An 18,348-nucleotide genomic window follows, 5' to 3' on the forward strand; every position below is an offset into this window, starting at 1 on the left:
TTTTTTTTTTTGGTTTTTCGAGACAAGGTTTCTCTGTGTAGCCTTGGCCATCCTGGACTCACTTTGTAGACCAGGCTGGCCTCGAACTCACAGCGATCCACCTGCCTCTGCCTCCCGAGTGCTGGGATTAAAGGCGTGCGCCACCACGCCCGGCTTCAAGTAAACTCTTTATTCTCCACCTTGCCTTTTGGTCATGGTGCCCCACCACAACAGAAACCCTAAGACAGTTCTGTCTGTCATCAAGTCCTTCTCTGGTAACAGAAGTTTATTCACCTATCTCCAGGAACAGGGTCACACACCACTCCTGCAGCTCCCGAGAGATCCCAGAGCTTTAGAACCAGGAGCCAAGATCACTCACTAGGGGAAGGCTACAGTGGTAGCAGAGAGGGCGACAGTGGGACTGCCAGGCAGGGCGAGAGACCCAGCTTCTGCCAACAGCTCATTCCCAGCAGGCATTACAATCCACGTTATTGCAGGGCTGGGCCCCACAGAGCCAAGCGACCTCTCCTCCCTCCCCCCTGCCACACCAAGCCACTGTTAGGCGGAAGAATAGAAAGGGGCGGCAGGTGTTTCTTCTCTTGTGCCCCTGGGAGAAGTTCGTCCTCCTCATATAGACACATGTACCTGGATCCCTGGTTCTGCCAACAAGTGCTACGCGGTTGGGCATTCTTATCACTGGACTGCTTTGGCGCTGAGGCCCTTCTGGGATTAGAGGTCCCACAGCTGCAGCACCCATGCTGAGCTGAAGAGCAACACCCTGAGCTGATGAGGGCACCTGGCCTGAGGACTCTGCACTTCAGCGGAGCTGACCCAGCACCTAGTGAAAGGGGGAGAGGGTGGGGGGCACTGGCTTTCCCACTCCTGTCTGGTGCTCGGCTCTACTTCATTTCCAGCCTCCCATCCAGAAGCTGGCTCTGTCCCAGCTGCCTTGCCGTCCTGTCCTGGAACCTTACAGCCACAAAGGTCTGGGCCTGGCAGTTCAGAAGCTGCCCACGAGGCTCTCCCCTCAAGCTGAGGAGCATGGCTGCACTCAGGAGAAGCCAGAAAGGCCTCTCCCATCCTCCTCCCTCAGCTGGGATGTGGTTCCTAAGAGGAGCTACAAAGTGACGTTAAGTAATGTGCCTTTTGCTTTAATGTCTATTAAATAAGCTGGTAGGAGTAACAGACCAAGTTGTGGGGGTTAGAATTCTGCAAAGAGCTCAGTCCCATCCCTCGGCACTCAAGTGTGATCCCAGACTGGGAGAGTTCTCCCCAAAAACAGGACTACAAAGTAGGGGATGGCCGATTCCTTTTGGGTTGGGCGAGATGTGCCAGGCACCTTCTCAGTGGCCTTCTTTCTACAGCCCAACACTCCCTTCTTTGCCACCTTTTCAGGAAAGGCCCTTGTCCTTCCACCTTTGACTCTGGATGGTTCTTCCCGGCTCTCGGTGGCTGGCCTAGGAGACCAGTCAGGCAGCGGCCGGCCGTCATTCAGGAGGAGCTCGGAGCAAGTCCTGGTGGGGGAGAGGCTGTGGGCCCCTCCTGTCTCCCAGCTATCTGTCTTTTCTCCTTATGCAGTGGAAGAGGTTACAGAAGAGCTCATACCAGAAGAACATGAAGCCCGTGGAGAGCGCAGCCTTCAGCAGGCTGGGGGACAGGCCCTTGAAGAAGCCCTTGGTGCCTTCATCTTGTAGCACCTGTTTCGTGAGGTCCAGGAGGCCCCTGTAGCTCCGCACCTGGGGAGAGGAAGGTGTAGGAAGCAGTGATTAAAACAAGAATTCAGTAGGGTGGTTGGTGGGGTGCGGTGGCACACGCCTGTAATCCCAGACCTCGGGAGGCAGAGGCAGGCGGGTGGCTGTGAGTTGGAGGCCAGCCTAGTCTACAAAGCGAGTCCAGGACAGCCAAGGCTACACATCTCGAAAAAATGAAAAAGAAAACAAAAAACAAAACAAGTAAAATAAAAAAGAAGGGCTGGAGAGATGGCTCAGCAGTTAAAAGCACTGTCTGCTCTTCCAAAGGTCCTGAGTTCAATTCCTAGCAGCCACATGGTGGCTCACAACCATCTGTAATGAGATCTGGTGCCCTCTTGTGGTTTGCAGATGTACATACAAGCAGAACACTATATAAATAATAAATGAATAAATCTTTCTTTTTTTAAATGAATAAATTTTTTGTTTTGTTTTGTTTTGTTTTGAGACAGAGTTTCTCTGTGTAGCCTTGGCTGTCCTGGACTTACTTTGTAGTCCAGGCTGGCCTCGAACTCACAGCGATCCACCTGCCTCTGCCTCCCGAGTGCTGGGATTAAAGGCGTGCGCCACCATGCCCGGCCTAGTAAATGAATAAATCTTTAAGAAAGACATAAAAAAGAAATAAAAAACAAGGATTCGCCTGGCATAACACAGCTCCCAGTAACTGCTTGTTTGATGAGGGAGCTCTTTATTCTTTCTAGGGCACGTGGGCTAAGTTAGGCTTAGCTGATGAAGGGCCTGGGTCAGCAGCTGGACAGGGCTCCTTCCTGGTGAGAAAGTAACTATGAGTGGTTCCTGTGGATGCAGGGATAGCCCTGGGCCATCTTTAGTCTTCACCTCATTTTCACTTGGTCCCCTTGGGAAACAGGTCTGAATCAGGCTATCACTAGATCTTCCCCAACGTGTGCCCACCTCTAATCTGTCCTCCCTGCTGTGAGGTGATACCATGAACTGCTGTCAGTTTGTTCAATGTCCCTGTGTTGTGCTCCCCTACGATAAGAAGACCACCATCCAGCACCACGTCCAAGTTCCAAGTCTGGTATTCAAGGCATTTCAACATTTAGCTCTCAATGGCCCTCCATGAGCGCCCTCCCTCCAACCAGACAGAGCACAGCAGTTTCCAGCAGGGAGAAGAAGGCCTCTGTCCTGGGCTCTCACAGTCTCTCCCAGTCTAAATTCAAAAAGTCTCTTCAGGACACACTGGTAAATAGAAAAAAAAAAGGTTACAAAACCTTGCATTGTGTAACCTCACTTTTTATTTATTTTTTCCGAGACAGGGATTCTTGGTGTATCCCTGGCTGTCCTGGAACTCACTCTGTAGACCAGACTGGCCTTGGAATTACAGAGATCTGCCTGCCTCTGCCTCCCAAGTGCTGAGATTAAAGGCTACTGCCAGGCTAACCTTATTCTTCTTAAAATGTGCACATGTGTTTATGCAAAGAAGCAAGGCTGCGGAAGACAAGAGGAGGGATCAGCATCACTGCTGCCACTCCCTCACCGTCCACTGAGTGCAAGCAGCTGATGGCGGCGTGGCACGGCTCACCTGGCCAAAGGCAGACCGGGCATGCTCGAACCCCATCACCTGCAGACGCTTCTTGAAGAGGTCCAGCGGGTATGTAAGGGTCTTGCTGATGACTCCAGATCCACAGCCACAGAGCAGGTTTTTAAGGTTCCCTGAACCAAAGACATCATGGTGTAGAGAAGGGTGAGAAAACTGCAGTGGATGGTAGATGACGTGACGGGGCCCAAGGGACCGCTCGGGGTTTTAGAGCAGCCATTGCGCTTCCAGCAAAACCAAGGCAGCTCACAACTGCTTCTAACTACAACTCCAGGGAACCTTCTAGCCTCCTTGGGTACTCCTCCACACATACAGCGTACACACATGCAGACGCATAAATAGTAAAAAAAACACACTAGGGCTGGAGAGATGGCTCACCAGTTAAGAGCCCTGCTGCTTTTCCAGAGGGCCTGGATTCCATTCCCAGCACCATATGGTGACTCACAACGGCCTGTGACCCCAGTTCCAGGGGATCCAATGACCTCTTCTTGCCTCCAAGGACACCAGGCACACACCACACATGGTGCACAGACATACATGCAGACCGGCAACACCCACACATATACTCCATCACAGAACAAAAGCCCACAGATATTCTTGCTTCTCAGAAGGGAACCTGACCACCAGCGGAGCCAGACCCAGGCAGTGCAGCGAGAATGACAACAGGGGATTAGCCCGCTGGGCCGCAGGGTCCTGTGCGGTATTCCCACCCTGAGACCCAGAGCCTGAGTCCACAATGGGTGTGGAAACAGCGTGTTCCTCTCCCCACCAAACAAGAAAAAAAAAAAAATAAAATGAAGAGAGGCCTGGGCATGGTGGTGCACATCTGTAATCCTAGCATTTGGGAGGTAGAGGCAGGTGGATCTCTGTAAGTTCGAGGCCAGCTAGGACTACAAAAGTACCCCCCCCACCCCCCCCACCCCCGTCTCAAAAAACCAAAAAAAAAGAAAAAAGAAAAAAGGGGAGGATTTGAAAATTGGGCTGCGGACAAAAAAGAAAAAGAAAACCAGTACCCTTCACTGGAAAAAGACATGCTTCCAGAAGTCCAGGGGAGAGTGTGTAAGAGCCAGAAGGAAGCGCTCTCTCAGCTTGTTCCTCTGGCTCTACCACAGAGCCAAGTGCAGACTGCAGGCCTTAGCTCAGGACAGGAAAACCATTGTCTTTCCAGCTGCAGAGGCTGTGGCCCAGGCTAGGCTGGGGACCCCTCACCTGTCTGTTTTCCATCTGGCGGGATGAGCCAGTCGTAGGCACGTTTCAAGGAACGGTAGCAAGAGAACTGCAGACCCGCATAGGGGAAGATGGCGATCACCGTGGGGGCCAAGCCTTTGTAGAAGACCAAGGGGCCCTCGGTCCTGTACATGGTCAATATGGCCTCTCGTAGGGTCTTATAGATCTGCACATGTACACACACAATGTGAGGAAGTTGTACGAGATGGCTTCATCTTTTTCTTCCCATCTGAAACCCAGCTGCTGGGATTGTAACTTTTCCTATGAAGAGTAAGGGGGGAGGGGGAGGGATGGGGGTGGTGGCACATGTTGTGGTCCTAGCACTTGAGAGGTAGAGGCAGGAGGATCAGGAGTTCAAAGTCAGCCTGGACTACATATTCTGTTCAAGGCCAACCTGGGCCTATTTAAGGACCCTATCTCAAAACAAAACAAAAATTCAAAAGGGCGGGTGGGTGTGGTCAGACACACCGGAGTCCAAGCACTTAGCTGATGGAAGCAGGAGCGTCAGGGCCTGAAGAGATGGCTCAGCGGTTAGGAGAACTTGCTTCTCTTCCAGAGGACCTAGGTTCGGTTCCTACCAGCACAACAGCTAACGACTGTCTTCCCCACCCCCTTTTTTTGAGACAGGGTTTCTCTGTGTAGCCTTGGCTGTCCTAGACTCACTTTGTAGACCAGGTTGGCCTTGAACTCACAGCAATTCGCCTGCCTCTGCCTGCCTCCCAAGTGCTGGGATTAAAGGCGTGCACCACCACGGCCGGCTCAGCTAACAGCTGTCTTAAACTCCAGTTCCAGGGTATCCAACACTCTCTTCTGGCCTCTGTGAACACTGCATGGACATGCATGCATGTTATGGACATATATGTGGGCAAAACACTCATACACATAAAAATAAATCTTAAAAAAAAAGTTTGAGGCCAACAGAGCATAGATGGTGGTGCACACCTTTAACCTTGACACTCAAAAGGCAGAGACAGGTGGATCCCTATGAGTTTAAGGCCAGCATGGTCTGCATAGCAAGTTGAAGGCTGGCAAGGGCTACAGATGAGCTTAGTTTGAACAACTTTGGGACACCCTGTCTCCAGAATAAATAACCTAATTAAAAAGGTGTAGCTTTCTGACAATTTCTGAGCATATAAACAATTGTGCTCTGTGTCTAGAGAGCAGGTAAGAACACTTTCTGCTCTTGTAGAGGACCCAGATTTAGTTACCAGCACCCACCAGACACCTCACCATTTCCAGAGGATCCCATGCTGAGTGTGCAGGCACCTCACACACTCACAGTGCACAGGCACAAAATACCCATACATGGGCTGGAGAGATGGCTCAGAGGTTAAGAGCACTTGTCTGCTCTTCCAGAGATCCTGAGTTCAATTCCCAACAACCACATGGTGGCTCACAACCTTCTATGAGATCTGGTGCCCTCTTCTGGTGGGCGGTCACACATGCAGGCAGAACATTGTATACATAAAAAATAAATCTTAAAAAAAAAAAAACACCCATATACATAAAACAAAATAAAACTTTAAAAGAACGTGTTCACTGGGCACAGTGGCACTTGCCTGTGATCCCAGTACTCTAGGAAGCAGAGGCAGGTGGATCTCTGAGTTCAAGGCCAGCCTGGTCTACAAAGCGAGTCCAGGACAGCCAAGGCTACACAGAGAAACCCTGATTCGGAAAAACAAAAAACAAAACAAAACAAAAAGATATTAGAAGAACATGTTCAATGATTCTCAGAAGGCCGGGGTTGGTGGCGCATGCCTTTCATCCCAGCACTTGGGAGGCAGAGGCAGGCAGGTAGGTATGAGTTTGAGGCCAGCCTGGTCTACAAAATAAGTCCAGGACAGCCAAGGCTATACAGAGAAATCCTGTCTCTAGAAAAACAAACAAGGAAAAGTCCCCCCCCCCCCCAAAAAAAAAGATTTGGTGGAAGGGAGTAAGGGGAAAATGGGAGGGAAGGAGGAATGGGAGGGTCCAAGGGATGGGATAACCATTGAGATGTGATAAGAATAAATTAATAAAATTAAATTTAAAAATTAAAACAAAAAACAAACAAACAAAAAGATTTGGTGATGGGGGGTCTTGTGTGAGCGCGGGCAGCTTAGCCCAGACCGCGTGCCCTCCTGCAACTAGTTAGCAGAGGTAAGACGCTCCTCTCCCTCAATACTGTTGCCACCTTTCTCTTCCTATGATCTTTCACCAAAGGTCGGGAAGTAACAGGAAGTACAGGAGATGTCAGGTTGCCACCAGCCATCTTCCCTCTAGCCCAGGAGCCATCCCACCTCTGAGACTGACTGAACGCGCATCCCATTTTCTCCACCAAGGCCATCACCCAGGCCTCCAATTTTCCAATGAGTTATCATGCACAGTTACTTAGCTCTTCTTCCCCAATCCTTATCTACCAGGCTGTTCCTACAGGACTTCACTCTTTGCAACCAAAATATCATCCGAATGTTTTCCAACCAGAGACTCCATCCTGAATTAACACAAAGGCCAGGCAAAACCAGAACCATTCCTAGACAAAATGTCCTCTCCCCAGCAATGTGGCCATAAGGATGGATGGACAAAAAAGACTCATATACTGGTATTTCTAAAAGAATTTTTTTTTTCTTCCTGAGACAAGGTTTCTCTGTGTAGTCTTGGCTGTCCTGGACTCACTTTGTAGATTAGGCTGACCTCGAACTCACAGTGATCCGCCTGCCTCTGCCTCTCAAGTGCTGGAATTAAAGGTATCCACCACCATGCCTCGCCCTGAATTCTTAACATTTAAAAAAAATATTTATCTATTTTATGTATGAGTGCTCTATCTGCATGTATACTTGCAGGCCAGAAGAGGGCACCAGACTCCAGTTTAGATAGTTGTGAGCCACCATGTGGTTGCTGGGAATTGAACTCAGGACCTCTGGAAGAGCAGACAGTGCTCTTATCTACTGAGCCATCTTCTCCAACCTGAATTTTTACATTTTTTTACTTTTATGTGTATGAGTGTTAAGCTGGTTAGTCTTTCTTTCTTTCTTTCTTTTTTTTTTTTTTTTTTTTTTTTGAGACAAGGTTTCTCTGATTAGTCTTATATCTATTTGACACACAAATGAGTTATCTGAAAAGGACCCACAACAGAGAATATGCCCCTTAGTTAGTGATTGATGTGGGAGGGCCCTGCCCATTGGGGGTGGGGCCACCCCTGGGCTGGTGGTCCTAGGCTCTAAAGCATCAGGCTGAGCAAGGTGAGGGGAAGCAAGCCAGTAAGCAGCACACTGCCCTGCCTTCCTTTAATGATCACTAGCGGCATGGAAGGGTAAGCTGAAATGAACCCTTTCCTCCCCAGCTTGCTTTTGGGTGTGTTTCACTGCAGCAGCAGAAGCCCTAGGACACGGTTTTCTGCCTGTGGGTGTTTCTCACATACAGTGCCTGCAGAGGGCAGAAAGTGGCTTTGGGTCCCCAGGGAAAGGAGCTACAGGTGGTTGGGATGCCCATGGGTGCTGGGAACTGAACCTGGGCCCTCTAGAAAAGATGCCATGGCTCTGAACACTAAGGTAACTCTCCAGCCGCTCTGTTTATTTCTCGTGTGTGGGCCTGGACAGACTCTGCACATGTAGTAGGCAGAGGACAAAACGCAGGGGTTGGTTCTTTCCTAGTGTATGGATTCCAGAGATCGAACTTGGGTCATTAGGCTTGGCAGCAAGGTGCCATCTTGCCAGCTCCTGCTCTGTTTGTTTGTTTTTGAGGCACAGTCTCACTACAATGCTGAGGTGTCCTCAAACTCCTGAACTCAATCAACCTTCCCATTTTAGCCTCTATGTATGTACTACCAGGACTCCAGCAATACGTGTGAGGCTGCTATCTTTTTTCCCTTTTGTGTTTTGGGGTTGCTTGCTTGTGTGTGTGTGTGTGTGTGTGTGTGTGTGTGTGTGTGTGTGTGTGTGTGTGCGCGTGTGTGTGTTATTTTTAAGATAGGATCTCACTCTGTGGTCCAAGCTGTCCTTGAACTATCCATGAATCCTCCTGTCTCCACCTCAAGCCTAGCTATTTATGATATTCTACTTTTTTTTTTTTTAAAGCAGGATATTTTTCTCTTGCTTTAAATAAATAAGGTTTATATGTGTGTGAGTGTCTGTATGCATGTATGCATGTATACCATGTGCCTGCCTGGTGCCTACAGAGACAAGTGGATCCCCTGGAACTGGAGTTAAGATGGTTGTGAGCGGCCATGTGGGTGCTGGGAACCCAACCCGGGCCCTCTGCAAGAGCTCCTAAGCACTGAGCCATCTTCCCAGCCCCTAACATTGTTATCCTTGAACACGCCCAGGAAGCAAAGGTCAGGAGGTCTGATTCAGGATGTGAGGTTGATATTATCACTAAGTTGGCAGGATCCAGATGTGGCATCACCTAGGAGACATGACTCTGGACATGGCCGTGAGGCATGAGCATCAGGTTAGCTGAGGTGGAAGCCCCACACCATCCACGGCCTTGGGTCTGGACTGTATACAAAGGAGAAAGCCAGCTGGGCAGAGGCAGTCATCATTTCTGCTTCCTGGTGCTACAGATGCAGTGTGACCAGCTGCCTCCTGCTCCTGGCTACAGGCTTCTTCACCACGGCAGACAGCACCCTTGAACTGTGAGCCAAAATAAGGCCATTCTCCCTTAAGCTGCTTTTATCAGAGTATTTCATCACACCAAGAGGCAAAGGCCTGGCCCACGGCTTCCAGTAAGTTCTTCCTGGAGACTGACTCACCTGCACCATCTCCTTTGACCCATTCTTTGAGGAAACCCTCAGGATATTATGGCCAAGAGCTCCTGAGTCCCAGATCCCTAGATGCCTGCCTCCATCCAGCCCACTGCTAGATACTCATTTGTTGTTTTGCCCCTGTGGGCTCAGACTCCTCAGGAAGTCTGTGAGCTACAGGGAGAAATGGACACAAGACACCTTGCAAAATACAGTCCTACTTACAAGCTTTACAACTGGCAGCTGCGCTGAGAATGCAAGGCACCCCAGTTTGGCTTAATGAAGTGACAAGCGCCCCAACTCCTGGGCTCTTGCCCCACCCAGGCTCCCCTTGTCTGGGCCTCACTGCTCACCTTGGGCTCCCCCTGAGCTGCGAGGCGGGTGCGCAGGACATCCACAGGGTGCACGGTAAGGGTGGCTGCCCCAGCAGACAGGCCGCCACATATAAAGTGTGCTGAGAACTGGTGGGCATTAGACCAGTTGGCTCTGTAAAGCAGCTCAGTCAGTTCTTCAAATGACAAAAACTGCAAAAGTAAGTGGAAAGCCATTGAGGACAAGCTGAGAAGAAGTCCCCTCCAACAGGGGCAAAGTAGAAAGAAAGACTAACCCAGATGCCATTTATTTATTTATTTATGAGTGTTCTATCTGCATGTACATCTACATGCCAGAGGAGGGCATGAGAGGATATAGATGGGGGTTTCTCCAGCCCCCAAATGCCATTTCTTATCCACTTGAGTCAAGCCAGTATGCCGGGTTAAGAAAGGAGTCTGGGGCTGGAGAGATGGCTCAGAGGCTAACAGCACTGTTTGCTCTTCCAGAGATCCTGAGTTCAACTCCCAGCAACCACATGGTGGCTCACAACCATCTGTATGTGATCTGATGCCTGCTTCTGGCAGGCAGGTGTAACGCAGGCAGAGCATTGTATATATAATAATAAATAAAATCTTTAAAAAACAAAAAAAGAATATTAAAAAAAAAAAAAAAAAAAAAAGAAGCTGGGCGCATGCCTTTAATCTCAGCACTAGGCAGGCAGATTGCTGTGAGTTCGAGGCCAGCCTGATCTACAAAGTGAGTCCAGGACAGCCAAGGGCTACACAGAGGATACCCTGTCTCGAAAAACAAAAAAACAAACAAAAGAATAGAAAAGAAAGGGGGCTGGACAGATGGCTCAGTGCATAAAAGCAGAATTCAGCTCCTAGTAGCCTGTCTGGAAGTTCACCACTGCCTGTCACTCCAGCTCCAGGGGATCTGATGCCTCTGTGGGCACCAGCACTTATGTGCACACAATACCCCACTCACAAACACACGACTCTTTAAAAGTGAAAACCAGAAAGGTTATGGAGCAGGCTATGGTGTGGTGGGTGGGAGATCACTTGCCAACACAAGGCCCTGAGGTCCAGCTCCTCTATCTCGGAGTGGAGGCAGCAGGGTCGGTGTGGTTTGTGGTGTACAGTACGGCTTGTGGTGGTACGCCTGTCTAACCAAGTCAGTGAGCCCAGGTTCAGGGGAAGCCGGGAGTGGTGGCGCACACCTTTAGTCCCAGCACTCAGGAAGTAAAGGCAGGAAGATCTCTGTGAGTTCGAGCTTAGCCTGGTTAGTTAAGGACAGCCAGGGCAGCAGGGCTACATAGAGAAACCCTGTCTTAGAAAAAAGAAAAAAACAAAAACAAAAATAGTGGAGAGTGAAGAAAACTTATTTCTGACCTACATGTATACGCATACATACAGATACAAACACAGATGGACACATGTGTACACACATACACATACACACACACACATACACATACAGAGAGAGAGAGAGAGAGAGAGAGAGAGAGAGAGAGAGAGAGAGAGAAGAAGAGAGTGCACAGAGAGAAGTGTTTTGTAGTTTTATGTTTAGTGTTAGTACTCTCAGTTAGCACCATGGGGTGTGGAGGCCTGGCTGGCCTAGAACTTGCGATATAGACCAGGATGACCTTGCATGATGTTTTTCCTTCTACCTTGGTCCCCAAGTGCTAGGATTGCAGCATTGTGTCATCGTGCCAGGCTTGGAAGATGTTGAAAACTCCACTTATTCACTACTTTTCTGCGACCGAGGGAAAGCCAGTCGTTATCTGATCCACAGCGCAGAGAATCAATCTCGCGCCTCTGTTGACAGCACATTCCCTCACAGCCACAGCCTCCCCGTCACCTCTGGCCAGCTAGGCTTCCTGGCACCACCCTGCTGCCACATTTCCTTCACATGTGCACTGCTAGCCGTGTGTCATGTAAGACCATGGGACACACAGACTTGCCAGAGTGGTAGGATCTGGACGTGAGCACAGCATGTGAGAGGGCCAGAGGAGCAGGGACCACTCTGAGCCTGGCTTCCTAAGGAGGACCCTGCCCTGCCACTTTCTCTTATCTCTCTCTCTCCCTCCCTCTCTCTCTCTCTCTCTCTCTCTCTCTCTCTTTCTCTCCATCTAGCTTCTTTTTGTTTTGTTTTTCGAGACAGGGTTTCTCTGTGTAGCCTTGGCTGTCCTGGACTCACTTTGTGGACCAGGCTGGCCTCGAACTCAGTGATCCGCCTGCCTCTGCCTCCCGAGTGCTGGGATTAAAGCCTTCCATCTATCTATCATTGCGGGCATCAAAGCCAGGACTTCTCATGCACAAGCCTGCTATGGTGGTGCTCCATGTTCTCCCACTATGTTGGGTGCCCCTCAGCCACTTTGCCATGACTTTGGCTGACTAACTGAATAAGCCTTCTCAGTTATAGCCTTCCCTTTGTAGAACTAGAAAGACAACACGACTACCTTAGAGGACAGGTGTGAGGGGCCAGGCCCATGGTGTGCATTTACAGGGATGAAACATCATTGTCACCCCTGCCAAACCTTACTACATACGTATACCATGACCCACACTGGCACTCAGCTAAAGGAAGGATGGATCAGAAATGGAAGCCTGTGTGTTACTTGTCACCCCACCATGAACAGTCATGGGTCCTGGCAGCTGTCCTGCAATCCTATGGCACCTGCTATATATTCCTCTTATGCACCAGTGAGGTCCAAGAGAAGCACCTGGTGAAGGTATCAGTGGGTAATAGTGCTTGCAGCCAAGCCTGACAACCTGAGTTCGAATCCCTGGACCCCAGCCAGGCACAGTGTCTTTAATCCCAGAACTTGGGAGGCAGAGGCAGAGGCAGGGATCTCTGTGAGTTCTAGACTAGCCTGTTCTACACAGAGTTCTAGAATAGACAGGGCTACATAGAGAGAACCTGTCTCAAAAAAAAAAACCCCAAAATCAAAACAATAAACCCCCCCACCCCCACCCTCTGAGCCCGAGGACCCACACAACAGGAGAAAACTGACTCCTACAAACTGTCCTCTGACCTTGATACCTTGGCAGAAATCGTGTAGTAGGCACACCTCCCCCTGAAGAAATAAACAAAACGCAACTTGACATTTAAAAAAAAAGAGGGCATTCCTTAGTATTACTTGGGGCAGGGTCAGAGAAAGAAAACAGGCTGTGGAGAGGGAAGGCCTAAGGTATGGCTAACTGATGACATCCTCACATGCTCCGAGCAGATTTCCCATGAGAGCAAGTGGGCGGCGTGGGGATTGCCACCAAAAGCAATGTCCTTACTTGTCTCACCCTTTCTCTGCTCCATGGAGCAACGTGACCCCAAGGACCTGGCCAGGTTCCCTGCTACCTACTTGGACAGCTCCGTAGCCTACAGACAGAATCTGGGCTGGCACATGTCCTTTCCAGAAGGCTGTTGGGCCCTCCTCCTGCAGGATCTGCTTGGCTGCCTGGAAGATTCCGTGGTATTTGGCGTTGGGGTCACTTGGACACAGGCGTTCAATCTGGAGCTGGGGATTAAAGTGTAAAAGGTCAGGAGTGGGTTGGGCAAGTGACAAGGGGGAAAAAAAAATCAAAGAAAATGAAACACCTCACCTTGACAAAATTTCAAGTTTTAGGAACTGCCTTTGCAAGCAGGACTAAACCAGCCCCCTATCCCATTACAGGGAACAGAGGGAAAGGGTACCTGGAAACGGATCTTGATGACGTCCAAAGGGCTGATCAGGGCACGTGTGACAAATCCTGACACTGATCCTGCCACCGCCACCTCCAACTTGGAGTTACTTCTGACATCTGCCTTGGCATCATAGCCGACCATCCCTGCCTCTTGTCCATCCAACGTCCATGAGTATCAAGCTAAGTGTAAAAGCCACAGAGTACATAAAGACAAGTCCCTTTGGGCCTCTCCTCAAGCACCCCTTCCTTGTAGCAGCCCTCCCTGCCCAGCTGCCTAAGGCATTGGCCTTTTAGTTTGTTTGTTTTTCAAGACAGGGTTTCTCTGTGTAGCCTTGGCTGTCCTAGACTCACTTTGTAGACCAAGCTGGTCTCGAACTCACAGCGATCCGCCACCTGCCTCTGCCTCCCGAGTGCTGGGATTAAAGGCGTGCACCATCACCGCCCGGCCCAGCACTGGCTTTTGTAGCCTTCCTCCTGTGGGATACTGTTTCCTGTCCTCCCAGTATTAGGACGGAAAACTGTAGACCCAGGCAGTGGTGGCCCAGGACTTTAGTCCCAGTACTTGAGAGGGAGAAACATCTGAGGTCAGCATGGTTTACAAAGCAAGTTCCAGATGGTCATGACTACACAGAGAAACCCCGTCTCAGAAACAAACAAGCTGGGCATGGGGGGCGCACGCCACATGCTGGGATTGTATCCATGGACTACTTCAACCTGCTCCCTTAAGAGCTCCCAACCAACAGCCGGGCGTGGTGGCGCACGCCTTTAATCCCAGCACTCGGGAGGCAGAGGCAGGCGGATCGCTGTGAGTTCGAGGCCAGCCTGGTCTACAAAGTGAGTCCAGGATGGCCAAGGCTACACAGAGAAACCCTGTCTCAAAAAAACCGAAAAAAAAAAAAAAAAAAAAAAAAAAAAAAAAAAAAAGAGCTCCCAACCGGAGCCGGGCGTGGTGGCGCACGCCTTTAGTCCCAGCACTTGGGAGGCAGAGGTAGGTGGATCACTGTGAGTTCGAAGCCAGCCTGGTCTACAAAGTGAGTCTAGAACAGCCAGGGTGCATAGAGAAACCCTGTCTCGAAAAACAAAAACAAAAACAAACAAACAAACAAAAGCTCCCAACCAGGCTGGAGAGATGGCTCAGAGGTTAAGAACACTGAATACTCTTCTAGAGGTCCTGAGTTCAATTCCCAGCAACCACATGGTGGCTCACAACCATCTGTAATGTGATCTAATGCCCTCTTCTGGCATGTAGCAGTATATGCAAATCTTACAAAATAAAAAAGAAACACACACACACACACACACACACACACACACACACACACCCATGTATATAGTCTCCAACAAGCTACCACTATCCAAAATGCCTTCTTCACGTTGCCTTACATTGTAATCTCAGTCAGCACATGAAAGATAGAGGCAGGAGAATCACTGTAAATTCAACCTCCAGAGCAAATTTCAGGTCAGTAACAACTAATGTAGCAAGAACACAGAAACAAAGTGTCCTGTTGTAGTCTTTTTTTTTTTTTTCTTCCGAGATAGGGTTTCTCTGTGTAGCCTTGGCTGTCCTGGACTCACTTTGTAGACCAGGCTGGCCTCGAACTCACAGTGATCAGCCTGCCTCTGCCTCCCAAGTGCTGGAATTAAAGGCGTGCGCCACCACGCCCGGCTCCTGCTGTAGTCTGAATGGAACCCACCCGGAGGCCCATAGGGAGCGGTACTACTGGGAGGTGTGACCCTGCTGGAGAAAGTGTGTCACTGCAGGTGGCCTCTGAAGTTTCAGAAGTTCAAGCCAGGCCCAGTGTCTCTCTTCCCGCCCCCTGCAGGTCCAGATGTAGAACTCTCGGTTGCTTCTCCAGCACCACGTCTGCCTACACACCACTACACTCCCTGCCTGTCCCAGTTAAATGTTTCCTTTATAAGAGTTGCTGTAGGGGGCTGGAGAGATGGCTCAGAGGTTAAGAGCACTGTCTGTTCTTCCAGAGGTCCTGAGTTCAATTCCCAGCGACCACATGGTGGCTCACAACCATCTATAGTGAGATCTAGTGCCCTCTTCTGGTACACAAACATACATGCAGACAAAAACACTGTGTATACAATAAATAAATAAATCTTTAAAAAAAAAAAAAAAGAGTTGCTGTAAACCGGGCGTAAACTGGGGAGGCAGAGGCAGACAGATTTCCATGAGTTCGAAGCTAGCCTAGTCTACAAAGTGAGTCCAGGACAGCCAAGGCTACACAGAGACCCTGTCTAAAAAACAAAACAAAGCCTTTAGAAAGGCCAACGCATTAACCCACAGCTTGAACAAGTACAGTAACTAACTTTCACTCTTCCACTCTGAGTTTTGTTTTCCTTCCCTCATTCACCCTGGAACCTTTCCAGAAGACTGGGAGAATCAGGTTAAATAAGGGCAGAGTACTAAGTCACTGAAGCATCTCAGGGGGACCAGGCCTGCTCAGTCCTGAACAGTTTCAAGTTTCCTGCAGCCTAGGAGGGGCAGAAGAGAAAGCAGAGTGGCAGGTGTCCTGGCTTGGTGTCCACAGCAGCTGAGCAGACAGCGAGTCAGTCTGGAAGCCCAGCCTGTGGCTGCACCATTCAAGCCAAGCAGAAGGTGGGAGAGACTGCTGTCTGGATTTCTAGAAATAAGCAGTTCTGCATTGCTAGATACAAGTCAAGAAGTCTGGTTCTAGCTATGAGGGACACTTAACATAAAGAGTACAAGGAAAGCCGTGGATCTTGCCTGGCCCAAATAAGACCACATCCCAAAAAACCTAGACAAAGCCAGGCTTGCAACGCCTTTAATTCCAGCACTCGGGAGGCAAAGGCAAGAGCATCTCTGTGAATTCAAAGCAGAGGCAGGTGGTTCTCTGTAAGTTCAAGGCCAGCAAGGTCTACAAAGAGAGTCCAGGACAGCCAGTGCTCTGTGTAACAGAGAAATCTTGTCTCAAATACCAAAACAAACAAATGAGCAAAAAGAACAGTGCTAGCCAAGCACATACAAGTCCCTGGGTTCACAGTATAGCTCAGGGGTGGAGCCCCTGCCTTGTATACTCAAAACTCTGAGTTTACAATCCCATTACCTAAAAAAAGAAAAGACAAGAGCCATAGAGATGGCGTAGTGGGTGAGGGCGCCCGCTCTCAAGCCTAAAGACTGAGTGAATCCCATCCCTTGGACCCACATTGAGAAAGAAGAGAACTGGCTACAGAAGTTGTGTCTGACCTTTATACGTGACTGTACACACACGCACACACACACACACACACACACACAAAGTAACAAAGAAATACACTGGAAAGAAAATAAAACCTGTGTTCAAGTTCTGGCTCTCCCACAAACCACAGGCAACTTTTAAAATATCAACTCCAAGCCAGTTCCAGTGGTGCGTGTCTGTGATCCCAGCACTCAGGGAGGTAGAGGGAGGCAGATTTCTCTGAGTTCGAGGCCAGCCTAGTCTACAAAGTGAGTCCAGGACAGTCAAGGTTAAACAGAGAAACCCTGTCTGGTGGGGGGGGGGGGGGCGAGAAAAAGAAAGAAAAAGAAAAAGAGAAAGTTTTAAAACGTTGGTTTTCCAGAAAACTACAAAAACACAAACATTTTTAAAATCAGGCTTGGGATTACTTTTAGTATAGTGCCCTGGGTTCAGTCCCTACAAGAAGCACAAACCTACTTGGCCAGCACTTGGGTGTTTGGAGGCAAGGAGGACCACGAATTCAAGGTCATCCTTAATTACATAGCAAGTTCAGTTCGAGTCTAGCCTGGGTTACACGAGACCCTGTCTCAAACCAACAACAAAAATAAATAAAGGGAAAAATGAATCCCCAGCTTATTTAAAATCTCTATGCACCAATAACCTTGATATCTAAACAGATTAAAAAAAATATATTGTATACTATAATGCAGGACTGAAACAAGGCGGCTGCTGACCTGAGTGGCAGTGCATGAGGTGCAAGCGAGTTCTTCACCTTTCTATATCAGGCAGACTTCCCTGTCGGGTGGACAGGTGTCCTTCGGCGAGTAACCGAGAGCCCACGTGTTCTGCTGAGGAGCTCTGCAGATGACCCCGCGTAGGTACACTGTCCAGACGTACCGGGTGTGTGTGTGTGTGTGCGCGCACGCGGTGGTGGTGGTGGTGGGAGGGTTCTCCTTGAGTCCCGGGCAGTGGATATCCCCATGTGCAAATGTGGATGCTGGTGGTGGTGCTGGGAGGGATTCGCCATTCGTGTCCCTGAAGATGCTCCTGGGGTCAGGTGTGCCACGTGAGCATCCATCCCCCGCCCCGTGGATACCTGCCCTTCTGTGCTCCGACACAGAAGGTGTCCCCGAGAGTACTGGAAGGAGAGCAAAGCCAGAGATCACTCACCTGACATGGCAGGTTCGGCAAGGCTCTCAAGCTCAGTTCTCTGCCTCTCGGTGTAACCCAACAGCAAAACTTAACAGCATTTGCCAGTAACTGACGGGCTGCTGGGCCAATCACCGCGCAGCTTCTGGCTACCGCTGGACGAATCGGTGGACGTGGAAGGAGGACCCATTCTCACCGCCGCGGTATCGATGGGTAATGTAGTCTTCCCCTACTAAGCGAAGCGCCTCCTGGGAGTGTAGTCCTTCAGCGTTTGCGCGTGCGTATTCCCGATATCGGAAAAAAGCGGCGGGTGAAGCTGGCTTTTACGACCTTCTAAAGGAGCCTCTCTCAGTGGCTCGGCCCGCTGAAGTTGGCGATGTGTAATTTAGGGCTCGCTGAACTTGACCGTTTTTTTCAAAACTGTGTCGTTCTCAGAATCCGTATAATCTAAATTTGGCGGGAGGCCTGGCATTTTTAGCCTGGAGGACTGGGGTTAGGTCGATGTTAGGTAGGTTATTGGGCGGGGCGTGTTGGTGGCGACAGTGCAAAACTGTAATCCCAGCACTCGGGAGGCAGAGGCAGGTGGATCTCGAGTTCGAGGCCAGCCTGGTGTACAAAGTGAGTCCAGGACAGCCAAAGATACACAGAGAAACCCTGTGTCGAAAACCGAAAATAAAATCAACAACAACAACAAAAAGATAGGCTATTGGGGTGAGGCCATTTACTGGGGCTGCACTCCCGAGGTGGCTTAGCCACCTGACGGTCGATCGGGCCTTCTGTACAG

At 49.7% G+C, this 18,348-nt stretch overlaps 1 protein-coding gene across 1 annotated transcript; it reads right to left on the reverse strand.

The window, feature by feature from the left end:
• Positions 1–1,432: 1,432 nt before the first annotated feature.
• Slc25a19 (solute carrier family 25 member 19) lies at positions 1,433–17,699 on the reverse strand. Its single transcript, XM_051159045.1, has 7 exons — positions 17,586–17,699; positions 13,238–13,407; positions 12,906–13,061; positions 9,586–9,756; positions 4,495–4,678; positions 3,271–3,401; positions 1,433–1,715 (listed from the first exon to the last, which is right to left on the reverse strand). Exons 2-7 carry the CDS (start codon positions 13,367–13,369, stop codon positions 1,533–1,535), a joined length of 957 nt encoding a protein of 318 aa, XP_051015002.1. The 5' UTR covers positions 13,370–13,407; positions 17,586–17,699; the 3' UTR covers positions 1,433–1,532.
• Positions 17,700–18,348: the final 649 nt, after the last annotated feature.

This window comes from Acomys russatus, chromosome 16 (genome assembly GCF_903995435.1).
Source record: "Acomys russatus chromosome 16, mAcoRus1.1, whole genome shotgun sequence".
NCBI classification, from domain to species: Eukaryota; Metazoa; Chordata; class Mammalia; order Rodentia; family Muridae; genus Acomys; species Acomys russatus.

Coding starts and splice junctions, on each gene's coding strand:
- Slc25a19 (XM_051159045.1), bottom strand. CDS start 13,369: ATGGTCGGCTATGATGCCAAGGCAGATGTCAGAAGTAACTCCAAGTTG. Junction 4,679..9,585: donor CAGCTCAGGGGGAGCCCAAG/GTGAGCAGTGAG, acceptor GTACATGTGCAG/ATCTATAAGACCCTACGAGA. Junction 3,402..4,494: donor GCCAGATGGAAAACAGACAG/GTGAGGGGTCCC, acceptor TCTTTGGTTCAG/GGAACCTTAAAAACCTGCTC.